The 17747-nt window shown below is 41.4% G+C and overlaps 1 protein-coding gene across 1 annotated transcript in view; it reads right to left on the bottom strand.

Annotated features, from left to right (window-relative positions):
- Positions 1–17747, bottom strand: part of nlgn2a (neuroligin 2a) — a 382174-nt gene that overhangs the window by 106599 nt on the left and 257828 nt on the right. The window contains exon 5 of the mRNA XM_041780191.1: positions 7833–7982. Within this exon, the coding sequence (XP_041636125.1) occupies positions 7833–7982 (150 nt within the window). The remainder of the gene's footprint in view (positions 1–7832; positions 7983–17747) is intronic.

Raw genomic sequence — 17747 nt, 5'->3', positions numbered from 1 at the left:
GGCAAATATGGTCAAAAAGCTCCTAAAACATAACAGAAAATGGGTGAAAAGGGACTAAAATAGTCAAAAAGCACCATAAACATGGCAGAAAATGGGTGAAAAGGGATTAAAATAGTCAAAAAGCACCATAAACATGGCAGAAAATGGGTGAAAAGGGATTAAAATAGTCAAAAAGCACCATAAACATGGCAGAAAATGGGTGAAAAGGGACTAAAATGGTCAAAAAGCACCTAAAACATGGCAGAAAATGGGTGCGAAGGGACTTCAATGGGCCTAAAGCAGAAAAAATGGGTTAACAGGGGCAAAACTGGGGAGAAAATGGGGAAAAAAGGGCAGAAAGTGGTAGCAATGGGTGAGAAATGACAGAAAAATGAGTCACAGGTGGCAAAAATGGTCAAAAGCACCATAAACATGGCAGAAAATGGGTGAAAGGGGGCTAAAACAGGCAAAAAGCAGTGAGAAGGTGGGAAAAATGGGCAAAAACCACCAAGAGGTCGGAAAAATTGGGGAAAAGTGGCCTTTAATGGTAAAAGGCAGCTTATATGGGCAAAAAGAGGCATAAAGTGGCAAAGTGTGGCAAAAAAGGAGAAAAACAGCAAAAAGCAGGATTAAAGATAAAACCTCTAGTATAAATGTTTAAAACAAGAGACATGGATATTAGAAAAGAGTCTTGTTTCTTGTAATTCTGCTATTTCATAGCAGTGGGAATGATGTGAAATATGTGAAGTACCTTTAAGCAGAGGCTAACTCTATCCCACACGTTGAAAACCCATGTGCTGCTGTGTCAGTTTGACATAACAGCATCAATCTGGCTTTACAGTACACTTTGAGGAAGTCTATTTTGTGAGAATGCTATTAAACTTGACTTGCATCTAAAATGCATACAGCATAATACAGAAAATAAAGCCTGTATGGTCTAACAAATACATGCAAAATAGTCATTTTATTTATTCAAAACTGAGCTATATAAGGTACTTGTCAAAAGTATGTCCAGTAGCCATAATCCTGCCAAAAGCAGGATCAAAGAGACAAAAACTGGTGAAAAAGTGGTATAAACAGGATAAAAATGGGCAAAAGGTGGGAAAAAAAGATGCAAAACTGGACTTAAAAGCAGTAAAGTGGCAAAAATTAAAGGTAATTGAAATCTATAGACAAAAATAAAAGTTGACAATCAAAGTTCACAATCCCTTTTTTCAGGTTTTCTGGGGGAATAATTTTTCACATTCAGACATAAAAGAGCCATGGTTGAGTATAACTGGTCTAATGGATCAAATCATCCAACGATCTGATGATAAACTTTCCTAATATGATGCTTCTAAGGACTTTGTTTGAAATGGTTCTGTTTTCAGAAATGATGCTGTGATCTTTGCACGGTAAAACAATGTTATTTTTGCAGAAAAGATGCTTCGCCATCAGCTCAAATAAAGCTCAAGTTGGAGACGAGCGTCTTTGATCCCTGAGATTAAAGCAGAGAAGCCCGCTCTTGTAAGAAACTGGTTCCTGGCAGCTCCATGGATCTCTGGTGCCACATTCTGGATCACATTTTGTTACAAAAATGCTAATGAAGTATGAAAGTACAGTAAAAAGTTAACACTTAACATGCAAATGGAAATCTGTCATCACTGTGGAAAACAACAGTTACATATTCAAAGCAAGAGTCGAAAGAGCTTCCAGCAGCCCGCTCTGTTCGGCTAATGAAATATGTAATGCACTTAGTTTCCTTTAGTTAGCACCTGCCTCCTTAGAGGCGTCTTCCTCCTCTCCGAGCTAAATTACCTGCTCTCGATGGAGCGGGACGGTGAGTAACAAAGAGGAGAAGTCGAGTGTGTTTTCAGAGAAAGGATGACAAGCTCAAGCCGGTGAGCTGAGGTGACAGATGAGACCCTTTTTACTCATTTTCTCAACCCGCCTGTGTCGGAATCTCACAGTGACCTGAACGGGCGGGTTACATACAGCACTCAGCCTGAAAAGCCAACCTTCTAAATCCGTCACTTTCTGTGTTGCAGGAGCTCAAAAGTGCATCATCGCCGCGCTGTCTCCCACAAAACATTCTGTAAAGACATTTTCCGTTTAACAATCCGTGCTCTTTGTGGAATGAATTACACGGCTCTGGAATAGACACCTCGAGGTTCGAGGCACCAGGTGGGGCTGTGCAGTATAAATGAAAGAGTGTGAGGTGCATTTCTGTGTCGGTAAAAATGCCAGATCTGGATCTGATTTGCATGCTTGTTGCTGTCTTTGCATTCTTCCCCATAAATGACTTTCTAGGATGGTTACTGGAAAAGTGTAACAGGAGACTGGATGCAGGATAAATAACCCAGTTGGTTGTTAAATAGTGAGATGTTTAAAGACGCCACGGGACCATAAATCAATGTAATGTACAAGCTGGAAATTTCTCCGTTTTTGACCTGGAATGACTGCTGAAATGGGAAGAAGAAAGGAACTCTAAAGTCTGAGTTATGCTCCTGCAGCAAAGCTTTGCTGTAGTGGTAACACTGTTGTGTTTGCATCCTTCTGTAATACATTACACCTACAATACAGGTGATGGTGGTACAGCTGCTGGCTCATCTGTGCAGGAGTACATGTCTGCAGGCTTGCAGGCAGTGTCGCCAACTCCTCAGTAAGAAAAGTAGCCATTGGCTGTCCTCAAAGTCGCTACAAGTCGCTAAATGACATCATCACATAATTTGCTTAATTGACCGCGCAAATGCAATTTAAAGCATGAGCTTAAAAAAGCTATGTTCAGGTAAATTTGCACAATAAGGAAAAATTCAACCTGCCATCAACTGATGGGTAAAAAACAGAAAAAAAAAACCCCTCCACATTAGAGCAGACGTGGCACTGGCTTAGTCCTCAGGAACTTGGATCAGGAACTGGATGGCCAGAGACTGGGCTGCTCACTGGAGAGGTGTCCGTTCACGTCTAGCGAATGACCAACGTGACGCTGAGCGTGGACTCAGCTGCTCAGAGCGCCAGCTTCCCCACTCTGACATCCCAGCACTAACGTATGTCCTCAGGTTTGGGCAGCTCATATAAACCAGAACAACTAGAAGTGGAACCAAAGACATTATTGACTTCCATTTTAATGTTCCTTTACTTATCTGGAGTAGCTTACTGATAAACATCTCTCTGGGCGTTTCTGAGCTCCCTTGGTTTTTGAGGGTATTGTTGCCTCAGACAGCTACGGCATATTTGGATGTGCCTGACTCCAACTGTTTCATCCATTATTACTAGACTTACTTTTATTATAATTATTAAAATAGTTAAAGTAATAGAGCTGCTCAGCTCCAGCTGTTATAATTAAAATGATCAGGCTTTCCACTATTATCATCATCACACTTGTTAATGCTAATATTAGACATGCTGACTGCAGTTTTTTTCCATTACTGTTATCAGATGATTATCATCAGTTTCCCCTGAGGGCTGAGTACATTCACTCGACTAAGCCCGTTAACATTTTGACCCTTCCTAGTCAGCACCAGAAGAACTAGTCTATTAAATCTAAGAATAATCTACAATCCCAGTTCCAAAAAAGTAGGGATACTGTGTAAATAAAAGCAGAATGCAAGATCTCATAAACCCATACACTTTCTACGAATGGAAAATAAACAACACAGCAGATGTAGAAACTGAGACAAAGAATAATAGCTATTTTTGAATTTGATGGGACCTCAAAAAAGTAGGGACAGGGCCGTGTTTACCACTGTGTCGCATCCCCTCTTGCTTTAACAACAGTCAGAGAAGAGAGGAGACCAGTTGCTGGAGTTTTGGGAGAGGAATGTTGTCCCATTCTCATCTGATTTAAGACTCCAGCTGCTCTACCAGATATTTTGTTTTATGATGACCACTTCAGGACCTGCACTCGTTTCCTGTGAAGCCATGCTGTTGTGATGGATGTGTTATGTGTTTTAGCACTGTCTTGCTGAAATATGCAAGGTCTTCCCTGAAAGAGACGTTGTCTGGATGGGAGTATGTGTTGCTCTAAAACCTCTGTATGCTTTCCAGTACTTTAGTTCCTTTCCAGATGTGTAGCAGCTCACGCTGTAGGCCCTAATGCAACCCCCAGACCATCAGAGATGCAGGCTTTAGAACTGAGCCAGGAGAACAAGCTGAATGGTCCCTCTATTCTTTAGTCCAGTGGTTCACCAGTCACACTGGTGTGACTATAAAGAATTGGAAAAACCTCTGAGAAAACAGGTAGTATTTCTGGTATTTTCTTGCTGCACTGTTGCAAGTTTTTTGGACAATTTGGTGAAAAAATTTCCTATAACATGTACAAAAAGTTTTGGATTTGCTACACTGATTGCATATTCAACAGCTGTGAGTAAGGATGATTTGGCTGAGATGTATACTGCAGAAATATACATTTTAGCATGTATTTGTGCAATGCAGTTGTTCCCAAATGGTGTAGCATTATGAATTCACCATCCATCCATCCATTTTCTATACCGCTTATCCTGTTGGGGGTCACGGCGGGCTAGAGCCTATCCCAACTGTCATTGGGCGAGAGGCGGGGTACACCCTGGACTGGTCGCCAGTCAATCACAGGGCTGCTCCAACTATACATCAACTAGAAAAACTACAAAAAAAAAACTACGTATTTTCCGGACTATAATTTGCTCCAGAGCATAAGTCACATCAGTCAAAAAATGCGTCATGAAGAGGAAAAAAACATACAAAAGTCGCACTGGACTATAAGTCGCATTTATTTAGAAATTGACACACCGTTGTCCACGCTCTGATAGAGAGGTGGTCTCATTGCATGAAGCGGTAACACCAAGAAGGCCCGCCTACAAAGTCATTTATATTCATCTCCTTCACAACTACCAGGGCGTGGAGACGTAACTGCACCGTTGACAAGCCTCTCTCGGCAGCACGTTGTTCAAGCACCCATCTGTGGACTCGTTCCTCCAGCTCTGGCCATCTTGCTTTCAGTCCGCGATTAGCTTTCTTCGTTTTCTTCACTGCAGTAAGAGTAACCTCTGCTTTTCACCACAGTCCCTCACAAGTTTCTCACTCACTCCAAACTTTCTTTCTGCTGCTCGATTACTGTTTTCGTTAATTTTTTCAGTGGTACAGGAGCAGCATATAGTTGTCACAAGCCTAGAGCGCCCTCTCGCAGCTGTAGACGGTAATGTTTCCTCCTTGTGCATGTCAGTCGGTATGAATTAACATTTAAAAACATGTTAAATTACATATATTTTGATATATAAATCGCACTTGACTATAAGTTGTAGGACCAGCCAAACTATGTCCGGAAAATACGGTACTGCATTTTTGCATTGATATGGGGATGGTGTGCCATGAGGTTTTGGCTTGATCTCACATGCGATTGGTAGTCCACAGGGAACAGTGTCTGTGGTTTTCGAAAACAACCTTTGATTAATCTAACCACAGAACAGTTTTCCATTTCGATTCAGGCTGTTTTGAATGAGTTCTGGCCCAAAGAAGATGGCGCTGTTTCCTGGGTTGTGTTTTCTTTGCAGGATTCAGCTTTTGCTTACATGTTAGGATTGCACTGTGAACTATGCTAACAGACAATGATGCAGTGATTTCCAGATCAGAATCATGCCTGTTTTTAATAAAGTGCTGCCTGATGGCCCAAGATCATAAACATACAATACTGACATGGAGCTTGTCCCCTGGGCAAAGAGGGTACTCCAGATTCTCTGAATCTTTTCATGATAATATGAACTGTAGATGGTGAGATATGCAACGTCTTTGTAATTTTACATTAAGGAAGGTTTTTCTGGAGATGTTCCACACTGTTATGCATACTGGTGAACATCTGCCCGTCCTTACATCTGAAAGACTTCTTGTCATGCTACTGACCTGTAACCCTAACCCTACTTTTATGAAACTGGTTGCAAAATGCTCCTCCCTGCTGCAGTTTTCCAGCCCAATCCCTACTTTTTAAAGAAGTGTTGCTGCCAGGGGTGTAGCTAGGGATTTTGGGCCCCCAGAAATAATATTACACAGGGCCCCCCTTAAGCAGCTAGCCAAGCAACGAATGCTGCGTCGTTTTTACAAATATCTATGCAGGGCCGTTTCTAGCTTTGTGGGGGGCCTTCGCAAAATGCTGTTTGGGGGCCCCTAGTTGCCAAACGACGATAGAGAGATTCAGTAGATGATCCACAAACCTGCTAATGATGCATGCATGCATGATATGCATGATAACCTTCAAATGAAAATCTTAAGTTGAGCCACTCAAGCAAAATAACAAAGAAAACAAAAATGACAATAAATAAGACACATATCGAATGTTTTTAAAAACTGTTTACTTTAAAAGCTAGAACACAACTGATGTTACTTACTAGCTGGCATTCATCCGAGGCTAGCTGAGGACAAATAAACTATTTTATGTGACCAAAAGGAAAAAAACGAGAGAAAACAGACCGTTTTTTTGTTTGTTTCACACAGGAAATGGATCTGCCAGAAGATACACTGACCCAGTCATTCTCATCCCACCTGACAGCAAACCTCACTCACTGCGTGACAGTGGAGTTCAACAATTTTGACTTAATTTTGCCTCAAAAACACTGGCAACAGCTTATCATTGCATACCCTACTTTTATTTTCAAGCATATACAGTAAGGGATAAAGACAGGTAATCTTAATTCTCCTCAGATGAGGCTGAACATTCAGCTTTGGGCCCCCCTATTGGCTTGTGGGGCCCTATGCATTTGCACAGTTTGCGTATAGCAAGAAACGGCCCTGTATCTATGCATTTAAATGTATTTCTGAAGCATAATTTCCCAATGCAAGAGCAATGTTTTTACTATGGTTAAACTAAATTTACTTGCATCATTTAGCAGCACTGGACTTTGCCATTTGGATGTTTTTTTTTTTTAAGTATTTTATTACAATCTATTTAATAAAAATTTCCGTCTGTTGAATGATTCATTTAATTGCTTTAAATTCAATAAAACACTGTTTACTAAGAAAAAATATATGAAAACACACTTTTCATTGCAGGCATCTCAAGACTTCCTCCCTACTGTGGGCCCGGGTAATCAGTACCCTTCCCCCCCCGTGCTACGCCCATGGTCACTGCCATCAAAATCAAAATGAGCTAATATTTTTTCATGATAGGGTAAAATGTCTCAGTTTCAACACTTTCCAGAGTGTCCCAACTTTTTGGAAATTGGGTTGTACATCTTTTAATGTAGGCCTTCCACAGCTGTCAAATATCATGGCATGGTAATACAAATGTACAGCGTGACATTTTGACTTATAGTCTTTGTTTATCCGTCTGCAGAAATGATTCCTCTCACTGAAATGATTTTCTATTTATATCAGCAACAGAACCTCTGAAAACAAAACAGACAAAAGCCCAGTCTTCTAAAATGTGGTGACAATGATGCAGTTATAGTATGAAAAGACACTCACAAATGCTTCTATTGGCTGCTGCTTTCATTGTTTACTGGTGACAGTACTATTCTGATGGAGGAGAGCTTTTATGAAACTTTGAAAGAAGGAAAAACAATCACACAATCAGAGTGTTGGAACAGGAATAATCAACAAAGGAAATCTATGAGAAAGTGAGCTCTCATGATGAACGCCTGCACTGGTTGTCATTAGATTGATGAGTTCTATTGATGTCATCCATCACCGGCTTAATCAATTCAGATGAAACAAGAAGAGTCTGCTGAGTGAAATCGACTTGCATGTGCAGAGGGGGCTATTTTTGAGTTTGTTGGAAAAATTAGTCCATCTTATGTTGAATTTATTTCAGTGACGCATGCTATCTTCAGAGAAACATTCATGTGCCACTGCTGTGGGAGTATTTGAGCCATTTCGTCCACATAAAAAATGATATCCGGCTCACTTACCAAGCACGCCAAGCCTGTAGTTCATGGTAACAACGATCACGTTGCCGTAGGCGGCCAGGACGCTGGCGTCGAACATGTTCCCGGTGCCCTCCATGTAGGAGCCTCCATGAATAAACAGCATAACCGGCTTCTTCCTGCGGTCACGAATATCTGCACACACAAAGAGGAGAGAGCAGGGAAAACAGAAGAAAAAGTCAATAACTGTGTTTAGGCCTTTCATATTCTCTTTGATCACATATTGTGCTAGACCAGGGGTGTCAAACTTAAGGCCCGGGGGCCAAATCCGGCCCACAAGATCATATCATTTTGTATTATTACTGGCCCCCCAGTATGAGGTCTGCAGATTTCCTCCAGTTTTTTTTTCATATGTTATTACTGGTGAAAATGAGGTTGACAGTTTATGGTTAAATGTTGACCCTGTTAGGCTCTCAGGTTGGACCTAAACCCAGAATCCGGCCCCTGCTGTGACTGAGTCTGACACCCCCATGTTAGACCATCATATACTGAGCAAACAGGATAGAAAAACACAGTTTCAGTATCAAAGCCTGGGAACTGCTCTGTCTCCCTGCAGCTGGATGTCAGCTCTTAAAAACAAGCTCGAGGTAATTTAGATTTCAGGCAATGATTCCAGCAACAGGCAATAAGAGGAGACGGCACAACAAGGATCTAATCAAATGTTTCCTGGTGATTAAAGCAATAATGCTGCAGGAAAATCACTGGGTAGAGCAGCATATTTGGGCTAACCTCTATATCACTGCGTCTGACAGCATTTATTTCACACTGAGGTCCAGATTGACCGATAACGATGCAATCTGAAGCCCCGAGCATGAGAAGCTGCATGTGGAGCTGGTCCCACCTGTGCTAAATTAAACCACAAACATGAGGGCAGGCATACGCGAGGAGTGCAAACTGACATGTACAAATGGTACAGAAAACAACGAGCTCTTCTGCTGTGAGAGCTCAAGGTGTCAAAGAGCTCTCTGCCGCTATAAGAGACGCTGTAGTGCTGGCTAGAAAGGCACTCTGGGACTGCACAGCAAACACTGAAAATGCAATCTGCAGGTAAGAAAGGAAGGCCCGGTATGACATGAGCAGACGTATTAAAGCAAAGCCTGCAAGGACTAAAGCTGACATCTGGAAAACATTCATATTATCAGCAGATAATAAAAGGCCACCGGCTCTTTATACATCAAGTCTGTGTGGAATTTCCATAATTCCCTCATTTTATTTTGCACCTTAGAACTTGGAACTCCCATAAATGCAAATTGTGACTCTGCCCAGGCTGCAGCTTTATAAACCTATTTCTGGGTCAGTTCCCTCAGGGGGAATCTCAGGAAAACACAGTTTTCTTGGATGGTATCATTTTTGCAGTGGCACACATTGTAAGTGGATCCCACCTTGAGGAAAACATACAAAAATGACTGAAATGTTCAATGTGAAAATTGTTTTCCATCACTGGAAAACATAAGACAATGCTCTGGCTCTGTTCCCCTATGGAAGTCTTCAATTAAATAATCCTGCTTGTAGATGCATTTATACAAGATTTTAAACTCCTACCCAAGCCTTCAACCCTGGCATCTGAAGGCAAGCTGGCTCAATGGTCATCAGCACCAAAATTACAAGTTGGTGAAATGAATTATTAACATTTTTTATTCAGTTCAGGCCCACAATCCCTGTCAAACACACTGTCTTGACCTCCATCATCCATCCATGCGGGATCCCGAGGCGTTCCTAGACCAGAGAGAATATGTCATCTCTCCAGGGAATTCTGGGTCTCACCTGAGGTCTCCTCCCAGCCGGACGTGCCTGGAACACCTCCACTGGGAGGCGACCAGGAGATATCCTGATCAGATGCCTGAACCACCTCAAATGGCTCCTTCTGATGCAAAGGAGCAGCAGGTCTACTCTGAGCTTCCCGTATGTCTGAACTCCTCACTCTATCTTTAACCCACACATAGGACGACTGTGCCGAGCACTGAAGCCCTGTGGGTTTGGTCCGACTGAAGGTGAGCCACCTTGTCCACTGGAAGGATGCCCAGTGCACCGTGGAGATCACGGGAGAACTATGAGTTCACGCAGGAATAGTATTTCAAAGGCTGACTATTTTAACTTTTGGGGTTAATTATCATCCTTTCCAGTATAAGTCCATGATATTATTGCTTCTACCATTGAGTGAGCGCATTAGGTAGATAAAAAGTGAATGTTTGCTTAAAGGATCTGTGGTTTTATCTAAAACTCTTTGGCTTATTGTCCTCAAAAGTTAACTTTTCCTCATCAATGGCGCTGTTGTAGCTCTGTGACCCTGGTCCTGGTGACCCTTTGCTCTCGCTGCAGGATTAGACGTAATGCTGATATATTGATAATTTATGACTGAGAGTCTGTGCATTGTATTCTATTTCGAGAGAACCAGATATTCTACATTTTGAGCCTTCTGATCGACGGATATTGACATGGTTTGGCAGCGGCCAGCGCCGGCGAGAGGGAGCGATTTGCTCCGCACTATGATATGCCAGCGCATTGCAGTTCGGCTGCTGTATGTGGAAATTGGGGGTAAGGCTGAACCCAGACACCTTCCAGAGAAAACTCATTTTGACCGCCTCTATCCACAATCTCATTCTTTCTGTCATTACCCAGAGTTCATGACCATAGGTGAGGGTTGGGAGGTAGACTGGCCAGTAAATAGAGAGCTTTGCCTCTCAGCTCTCTCTTCACCACAACAGTCTGGCACAACGCCCACAGTCCCAACTCCCCTCTACCCTCACTTGTCAGCAAAACCCCAACACACTTGAACTGGTGTATTACTGGTGTGCCTTGAAGCAAGTCTAGGTGTGCCTTTGGAATTTGTATAACCATACATACTACAACTATGCAACAACTAAAGATTCTGTAACCCATGTCCATACTGCATGCTCGCTGTCCATCTGTTATCTGTTACATATGCATTTCTTTGCCATGCAAATTGACTGTCTCTAATTAGATAGTGGAGAACTGGTCTCCATGTTAGCACAAGTCAGACCATAACATTTCATGAATGAAAAATTATATTCATGCATCACAATCTCCACTTTGTAAAACAAGTTAACAAGTTTGATGAGTGAGAAAAGTGGAGGAAAAATAGGAATATCTTCTGGTAGGACACTCCTGGTGACTTGTCATCCTCTGTGCTGCCTCTTTTCTTGTTATTTTTCCATCGCAATGCGAGCGGCAGAAAGGAAAATAGGAATAGGGTGTCTGTGGATAAACCTTGAGCCATTGAGCTGCATTGCATGCCGCCGCTCACCGGCTGTCGGGATACTACAAAAGGAAACTCTGTAACCAGACTGATTTTGTAGCTAACGCTTGCTCACATTACATGCAGCTGGGACGTGTTGCAACACGAGACTTGAGCCTGATCTGCAAACCACTGGTGTGGACTGTAATGCAGCCGCTGCCCCTAGTACAGTTCAATAGGATGCACTCTATTGTCCTCTTAGGGACATTTATCTTGGACTCAAAGTGCTGCACACATTAAGCTGCCATAAACACATTATTTATGGCCATGACAGCCATAAATCTGTTTTTCATTTGTTGTTTTGTTGTTTCTCTTGTCCCTCTACTCTTCCTGCTTTTCTCCCTCCTACTACCCCTTTACAATCCCTGTGAGTCTGGTCTGCTTGACAGTCCTGCCCCTTTAAGGGAAGGTTTTCGTCAATACTGCTAGTGCTGAGCTCTTGGTGATTAGCACTGGTCTTTATTATAATATAATATAAACTGTGTTTGTCAGGGAAAGCTCCAAAGCTTGAAGCTAAATTAAAGCTATCTAGTAATCTTGCAATTCCTAATCAGACTAATGGAGTAATCATTTCATTAATCATGACATACTGACTGTAAAAACAGTTGTTAGTTGCAGCCAAACTTTTGATTCTCTCATAATTCTATTTAATTCCGTGCTTTATGTTTTCATTTATATTTTTATCTGATTTTATCTTAAAGTTACTTTCAGTAAATTTGGGGATATCAGCCACATCTAACAGTCAATAAATGCACCTTTCTGTGGTACTGTTAAAAAAAAAAAAAAAAAGATGGAGTCCATGGAGGAGGACCCTACTTATACAAAAGGCTTATTCTAAGTAAATTTTAGGGTGATTAACCACTGACTGAAACATACTTCTAAGTTTTCTGTTCCATTTTCACCAAGTTTAATCTGCTAAATTCTACTAAAAATGACACACTGCACCTTTAAAGACTCTCAAGCACATTTAAGACTGAGGTTTTTCTCAGTTGAACAGACTTGGCTGATTGAATTAAATCTATAATGACATGTCAGCTGATTCTGGCACAAAATCTGCCAAACTGGAGAGAATCCTCTCAGTGTCAGTCACGAGATCCTCGACCTCCTCCTGCCACTACAGCCCTGCGTGTTCCCCCTGCAAGCAGGAAGGTCCCTGATGGATCCTGTTTGGCCTTTGAACCGGCCTCCCTGCTGACAGAGAGCAGAGATGCTCCTGCCTGCCAGGAGCCTTCGGTAGCATATGGCTCACAGGACTTAGAACTGTGGCACCCTGACAGCCCCGGTTGGCTCCTGTGTGTGTGTGTCTGTGTGCGTTGTGTGTGTGTGTGTGTGGGCTCGGGGATATAGAGAGCAGCAGTGCAGAACAGCCACATAAATAACCACCGCAGCATCTGTTGGAAGGGGAAGAGAGATGGAGGCTATTTGGCTCCCTTTGAAACCTGCTTATATAAATAAATAAATATTTACGCAATACCTGCTAAAACATGCAATAAGAGTCTCACACGGCACAGGAACAACAGCTAGAACTGTTAACATGAATTATTTGTTCATGCCAATAAAGCACGTTTGAGTCATTTGAGTCGTTTGAGTCGCTTTTAAGCTGAAAGGTGATACAACATGTCTTTTACTATAAAAACAAATGATGGTCACATGAACGTAAGTATAACTTTGATCTGATTCTAGTAAAAATCAAACAATACTAAAACCTGTTTCATACCATTGTGGCAAAGAGCGAAGTCCGAGACCATCAGGGTCAATTATAATTGTTTTCAATGACAAAATCCAAACAAAATCCGAGGACCTCCACTTCATACCGGAAGTTGGAAAATCACAGCAATATCTCGTCTTCTGATACCGGAAGTCACTTGAACTGACAACTTCTTTGTTGTTTTCTCCGTGTGTTGCCACCATGTTAACAGAGGTAAGTCCTACAAGTAAGGAAATACAAGTAGATGAAAAATGTGTGAGTTTTCTGGTGAACAAGCACAGAGATTACATTTATTTTAGTGAATTAGTTTACGATGCAAATTCACGTATCACTGAGTACAGACATAATATGTGACGGGAGACTGACTGGCCGGACGTTGGCATTGCCGCCATGTTGCCAGAGGCAAGTCACTACGTCATTCAATACAGTAGACAAGGAGTGTGCGAGTTTTCGGAATAAAAAGCTTAACGTTATGTAATCACTGCGCTTGTTAGTCTGAAAAGTCACATATTTTTTGTCCACTTATATTTCCTTTTGTGACGAACTTGCCTATATTAACATGGCAGCAATGCAGGAAACAATGAAGAAGACGTTCAGTTCATGTGACTTCTGGTATTAGAAGACGAGATATGGCGGCACTCGTCTGACTTCTGGTGTAAAGTGGAGGTCCTCGGCTGCATCCAGGTCCCTCTCAACACAGCGGACACTTGCTCTTGAATAAGGATCCACTGTGTGCTTAAACTATCCAATATTATCACAGCGTATAAGAACCACTCAAAAAATAAATAAACAAATAGGATCGGCTTATTAAAAAAACAAAATATTCGCACATTTAAAAGGGCTATAATTACAAGAAAAAAACTAGAATTTTTAACTTTAAAAGTTGTCTATGTAAACGTTATAAACTTTGAATTTTTGACATTAAAAGGTCACAAAGTTGAAAATCCAACCACAGTTTTCAGTTTGTTTTTTTAACGTTTTTTTTTTTAAACTTTACAACATTGCAATTTTCTGAATGTAAGAACTTGATTTTTTTGTTTTAATATCAAAATTTAAGATTTTTAAACCCTTAATCTTCATGTATATTCCTGTAAATTTAAGACATTTTAAACTCTTGATGTTCTTTTATATTCCCATAAATTTACGACTTTTTAAACTCTTAATCTTCATGTATATCCTCATAAATTAAGACATTTTCAACTCCTGATGTTTTTATATACCCATAAATTTATGACATTTTAAACTCTTAATATTCATGTATATTTCTGTAAATTTTACACTTTTTTAACTCTAAAATTCTGAGTTTGTTTTCTTTATAATCTTTATAATCTCAACCTTTTTTTAATTTTTACCCCCCCGAAATTTTCACTTTTTTTGCCCAAAACTAATTTATGCGTCTAATATTGATCGGGTCAGAGCAGGGTCGTTAGGGGTTTCCTAGACCCCAGGTAGGGCACCACTGCATTCTATCACTGAATACTCCTTGCTGATTTGTGGATCAACACCAATGTGACAGAATTAATATGGCAGCAAATGTTGCGATGGCAGTAGTAAAATACACATGCACCTAAAGTCAAAAAACACCTGTGGACAAAAACCCTAAAATGCATGATGGGATACACACTGCAGGAAAAAACATACCAGTGATATGGATAAGAAAGTCTAATGCCTAACAGCAAGACTAAAAGCAAGAACATTGGATGTTTAAGGTTTCTCCAAATACTACAAAGTTGAGAGTTGGACATAAGTCATGCAAAAACAAGGTAAAATACTGCAGCAACAAAGCACCAGCCTACTTCACAGTCAGTCACAACAGCTAGGCTTGCTCACCGAGCCAGTGTCGTCACAGCCAGCACTGAATGATGCTGAAAACTTGAAATTTCCTTCGTCCTCTTTCCAAGAAGCTCATAAGAAGAATGCCATGTTTCATCTGAAAAGATGAAAACCGTTACAGGGGAGCTAATAATAGCGGCTTCAGACAGATGCAAAGAAGTGTGAGTCATGCTGTTTAATCTGTATCCTTCCCTTTATTGCAGAAAGTGCTCTGTTGTTTTATGCATGTAAAGCAAAAATGCATTTTTGCAAACGCAACTGGGCTTAAAGTGTTGGCAAACCGGAATATTATTGTTATATAAAAACAGAAAAGGATGACAACAGAGAGGGCCATGTGCTTCTTTAAATAGCTCAATCATTAAACATAAACATACTTTGATTTACTTGTTGTATATCTGAGGATCTGAAATCATAAGTTCCTTAACATTAGGTCTTTGCTGTTATCCTTTACAGCAGAGCAGCTGCTGTTGTGAATTCTGGTGGGATGAGTCTATTATCCAAGATCAGAATCCGTATTGTTGCCTCTGTATCGTGTAGAAACTCAGCCCTGGTCTGAATGAACTTATGAAGTAAACTAACAAGCTTTTATCTGCATAAGAAACAATACAGTAAAAAAAAATCCTCTCATTAATCTACACTCAGTACCCCATCATGACAAAGTGAAACAGAATTTTTGAAGGTTATGAAAAATAAATTCAGGAATATCACATCGACATAAGAATTGAGATCCTTTGCAAAGCACTCTAGGAGTAGCTCAGCTTCCTTCCATTTCTCTGATCTTTGCTGAGATGCTTCTACACCTTGATTGGAGCACACCTGTGGTCAATTACATTGATCAGACATGATTGTGAAGTTTGCATGTTCTCCGGGTGCATGTGTGGGCTCTCTCCGGGTACTCTGGCTTCCTCCAAACCACCAATGACATGCTCTTTAGGTTAACTGGTGACTCCAAATTGCCCGTAGGTGTGAGTGAGAGTGTGCCTGGTTGTTTGTCTCTAGTCCTCCTAGTCCAGGGTGTACCCCGCCTGTTGCCCAATGACAGAAGGATAGGCCCCAAAGGTATAGAAGAAGTAAAGGCTGTCCCCTAGATCAGCAAAAACCAAGCCATGAGGTCAAAAAAGAGCACCTGCAGAGCTCTGAGCCAGGATTGTTGCAAGGCACAGATCTGGGGAAGGCTACACACATTTCTGTTGCAGTGAAAGATCCCAAGAGCACAGCTTGGCTGGAGGACCAGCTCTTGCTAGAGGCCTTGTTGTGCTAAACTTCCTTCATTTGAGAATTCTGGAGGCCACTGTGCTCTTGAGAACCTTGAGTGCAGCCTCCCACAGATATGTACCTGTCAAAAATCCTGTCTCTGAGCTCTGCAGGCAGTTCCTTTGACCTCATGGTTTTTGCTCTGATATCACTGCCAGCTTTGAGGCCTGCTATAGAGAGGTGTGTGCTTTTTCAAATCATGTCCAATCAATTTGATTTAGCACATGTGGACTCCAATCAAGGTGTAGAAACATCTCAGCAAAGATCAGAGAAATGGGAGGAGCCTGAGCTACATTTAAGGTGTTTTGCAAAGGGTCCGAATACTTCTGTCAATTAATTTTTACAACTGTAACATCAGGCTGCAACGTCACATTATTGAAAATAATGTCCTAATACTTTCTGAATGCACTGATTTATATAGAAATATATAAAATGTGTAGTTGTCTTAAAATCTTCGTATGTTTTCCATATACTGCCCAGCCCAAACACACAACGTAAACTTTTTCACAGCATTGACGCTCAGAGCGGTGCATCAGTCAGACAGACAGACTCACACTGGGGAGAAGGAAATTTACAGGCAGCTGCAATGGCGGGTCGCTATGGCAACTGCTTCTCTTCGCCTTGTTTCTCCCCTCTCCTTGTTCTGAGTCTCTCACTCTCTACATGAGCCACCTCACATGGACAGTCTCATTGACTGTTGCCGTGGCAACATATTGCTCTTGTGCGTCTCTAACCCCATGATGCCCTTCGCTACGTCTCTACCTGCATCTCATTTCATTAGCGGCAAATGACCAAGAACGCACTTCCTATACGCACTCACACTCTGCAACCTGCAGACAGGTGATGAAGAGTGACAGCCAGTGGCATCATGGGAGACAGAATGCAGATGCACCAACACACACCCACATAGTAGACAAACACAGAGCAAGCAGGCTGTCACAGCTGACCTGCAGACTCTGTGTCCATGGATCAGTTACAGGGCGGATCGTTCTGGCACAGTGACAGACGGGACCGAGGCCCTCGGGGGCTACAAGCTTTACCTCTCTCTCTCTTCCTGTCTCGGGCGTTCTGTTTGTCTCTGCCTCAGGCTTTGCTGTGTTTATCCCACCGCAGAAGTTTAGCATGCAATGCCCACTTACAGGCAGGTGGTTAGGAGGTAGGCCTCAGGATTTACTAAACTCCTCTCAAAGTTTACAAAAAAACAGCGGGGGACCTGCAGGGTTCAATCATTTATCTCATCTAAACAAGCAAATGTAAGGCCGCAGCATTCTTGAAAAGTAGTCCAGTCATCAGCTCCTCCTAGGCTGGATACACATGAAACATTTCTCTACACTTAAACACTTTTAAAAACATGAACGACCACACAAATAAAGGCTATTTCAGCTTATTTTACAGGAAAAATCCTCTAATTCGCTAGTGACCTATCCACACAGACTCAGAGCTTTGATTGCAGCCAAAGGTGACCCTACTGTATATACTGACCTGAAAGGGGCAAATATTTATGCAGTCACTTATATTACATTACATATTTTTATTTAATTGATATTATTTTGTAGGAATCTGTTTTCACTTTGACATTAAAGAGTTTGTTTTTGTATTTTTTTCCTTTTTTTGTCAAAAAAGCCCAATTATATGGAACATAATTGGTTTCTAAAAACAATAAAAAGGTAAAACCTCCCAGGGGATGAATGTGTTTTTATGCACTGTATAGTAACATTGGGGAATTTTGGAAATACCAGTGTCAAGAACATACACACAACGCTTCACCAAATCCTCAACATCCCATGACAGATTATCAGCAGATGGTTAACACTTGAACACAGACATGAGCTAATACTGCTCAGGGACT

The sequence above is a fragment of the Cheilinus undulatus genome, linkage group 22, assembly GCF_018320785.1.
Source record: "Cheilinus undulatus linkage group 22, ASM1832078v1, whole genome shotgun sequence".
Taxonomy (NCBI): Eukaryota; Metazoa; Chordata; class Actinopteri; order Labriformes; family Labridae; genus Cheilinus; species Cheilinus undulatus.
Note: the sequence above shows the minus strand (reverse complement) of the source record. Positions and strands in the feature narration are given on the sequence as shown.